The sequence below is a fragment of the Cebus imitator genome, unplaced genomic scaffold, assembly GCF_001604975.1.
Source record: "Cebus imitator isolate Cc_AM_T3 unplaced genomic scaffold, Cebus_imitator-1.0 Scaffold65, whole genome shotgun sequence".
In the NCBI taxonomy this organism is placed as follows: Eukaryota; Metazoa; Chordata; class Mammalia; order Primates; family Cebidae; genus Cebus; species Cebus imitator.
In genome coordinates, this window is record NW_016107380.1 from 1,571,499 (window position 1) to 1,574,082 (window position 2,584).

Genomic DNA, 2,584 nt, shown 5'->3' on the forward strand with positions numbered 1-2,584 from the left:
AAAAAAAAAAAAAAAAAAAAAAAAAAAAATCCCATCACATAAAACAACATTGCTCATAGTATTCAAATCACTGATATAACATATGTATCAATCTCACTTATAACTCTGTCTTTCTCTGTTTCTAGATTAATATATCCCCTCTCATAAAATAAATTCTCCACACCAGTGATAAAGCCTGCTACGGTGAAAATAACACTAAACTTAACGCGGCAAATTTGTCACTTAACCCCCATTTGCCCTTGTCTAAAATGGTTATGTGCTCTGCTTAGAGTCATTATGGAAATCAAACTGATAAAATGAACAGGAAGTATGTTATAAAATACTAAGTCCTATATGTATTTCACAAGGGAAACAAACCATTAACAATAATGCTGACTAGAAATGAAAAAGAAAAAAAGTCCTAAAAAGATTCTACCTCCAGGCTGGGCGCATTGGCTCACACCTGTAATCCAAAACTTTGGGAAGCCGAGGTGGGCGGATCACCTGAAGTGAGGAGTTCGAAACCAGCGTGACCAACATGGTGAAGCCCCGTCTCTACTAAAAATACAAAAATTAGCTAGCTGGGCATCGCGGCATACACCTGTAATCCCAGCTACTAGGCAGACTGAGGCAGAAGAATCACTTGAACCTGGGAGGCGGAGGTTGCAGTGAGCCAAGGTCGCGCCATTGCACTTCAGCCTGGGCAACAAGAGTGAAACTCCATCTCAAAAAACAAACAAACAAAAAAACAACAAAAAAAGATTCTATCTCCAGTATGTTCAACAAATTACAGTGTAAAAACTTAACATACAGGATTAGTAATATATTAATACTTAATAAGATCATATTCTAAACCTGTGCTGTCCAATACAGTAGTCACACATGTGCTGAAGTGTAAAATACATGCTGGATTCAAAGAACTTATTACAGGCCAGTTGCAGTGGTTTATGCCTGTAATTCCAGCACTTTGGGAGGCTGAGATGGGAAATTGCTTGAGCTCAGGAGTTCGAGACGAACCCAGTGAAACCATGTCTCTACAAAAAAATACAGAATTAGCTGGCTCTCGTGGCTTATGCCTGTAGTCTATTTCTCACGAGGCTGAGACAGAATTGTTTAAGCCCAGGGAGGTTGAGGCTGCAATGAGCTGAGATCACAGCACTGCACTCCAGCCTGGGGGCAACAGAAGACAACTCTGTCTCAAAAAACAAACACAAACATAAAAATAGAGAACTTAGTACAAAATTAAAATATATTATTGGAAATAATTTACTTTTTAAAAAATGGCTAATGAAAAATGCAAAATTACATTTTTTGCTCGCATTAATTTCTGACACATTCTGCTATAAATAATGCAATAACAAAACTGATAAATATAAACATTACTGATCTTCAGCTAATAAGACAATAAAGAATGTACACTCACTTCATCAGTGAGTTCTCCAAATACTGTTATGACATCTATCAAAAGACTTGCAGTATAGAAAGACTTGATCATGTTTCTGGAAAAGAAAAGAACCAGTTTAGTCTAAATATGAACATATTAAAATGTAGTATTAGTCAAGTAGCTATAAGAAAAAAAATTCTTATATTTATAAAAGCACTCTAAAATTAATATTTTAAATAAAATCAGATTTCCAGAAAATAAAAATGGTTTTCTAATCTGTTATTATGAGAAAGTAACAAGGCTTGCCTTACAAGTAAATAAACTATGGCAAGATTTTTTTGTACGTTTTGATATTAGAAAATGTAATTATAGTATTATCTGACTCCATATAAAAACACAATGTATTTCTTTACATTTAAATATTATACTGGCAAATCATTTGAATCGACTTGGGTGGGTACCTTTAAGATCAAAATCATCAATTGAGGGTATGATTTCGGCTAAAATCAATTCAGATTTTACTAAATGTTAAAAAACAGCTGAATAGAGTATATTTACTATGTAATTAAATCTGCCGTGTGTATTTCTTCTTTCAGCCATTTTCTTTTAAAAGAAAGGCTAGAATTTGTAAACTAAAATCACTGTGAAGTCCCATAATTCTTTTTAAAAAAAATCTAGATCAATCAGCAGGTTAGAAACTGTTTCAGAGAAAACTAGTTAATTTTGGTTATACAGTTACAAAATTAATAAAATAATTTATATTTTTCTCTTTTTTTACTTACTTGTGAAATCGCCCAGCACGATCTTCATTGTCTGCATACAAAAACATTTTCAAAGCGTAATTCTCCAAATGGGCACAACCCACTATTTCTTGAGTAATAGCTTCATTATCACCCAATTGCTTCTTAAGCTAAAATAAAATCAGATACATAGCTTATGATCTGGACTCTTAGAAGTGTTGGCTTAATTACAAATAACTCTAATAATCATTTTAAGTAAATTATTTTACATTCATTTCAATAAAAGATTTATCAATGAAATCTTGCAAAAAGAAAATTGCTGCCAGGCGCGGTGGCTCACGCCTGTAATCCCAGCACTTTGGGGGGCCGAGGCGGGTGGATCACGAGGTCAAGAGATCGAGACCATCCTGGTCAACATGGTGAAACCCCGTCTCTACTAAAAATACAAAAAATTAGCTGGGCATGGTGGCTCGTGCCTGTA

The 2,584-nt window shown here is 34.4% G+C and overlaps 1 protein-coding gene across 1 annotated transcript in view; it reads right to left on the reverse strand.

The window, feature by feature from the left end:
* Positions 1 to 2,584, reverse strand: part of VTA1 (vesicle trafficking 1) — a 68,618-nt gene that overhangs the window by 43,963 nt on the left and 22,071 nt on the right. The window contains exons 3-4 of the mRNA XM_017530409.1: positions 2,146 to 2,273; positions 1,403 to 1,478 (exon numbers count right to left, since the gene is read on the reverse strand). Of these exons, the coding sequence (XP_017385898.1) occupies positions 1,403 to 1,478; positions 2,146 to 2,273 (204 nt within the window). The remainder of the gene's footprint in view (positions 1 to 1,402; positions 1,479 to 2,145; positions 2,274 to 2,584) is intronic.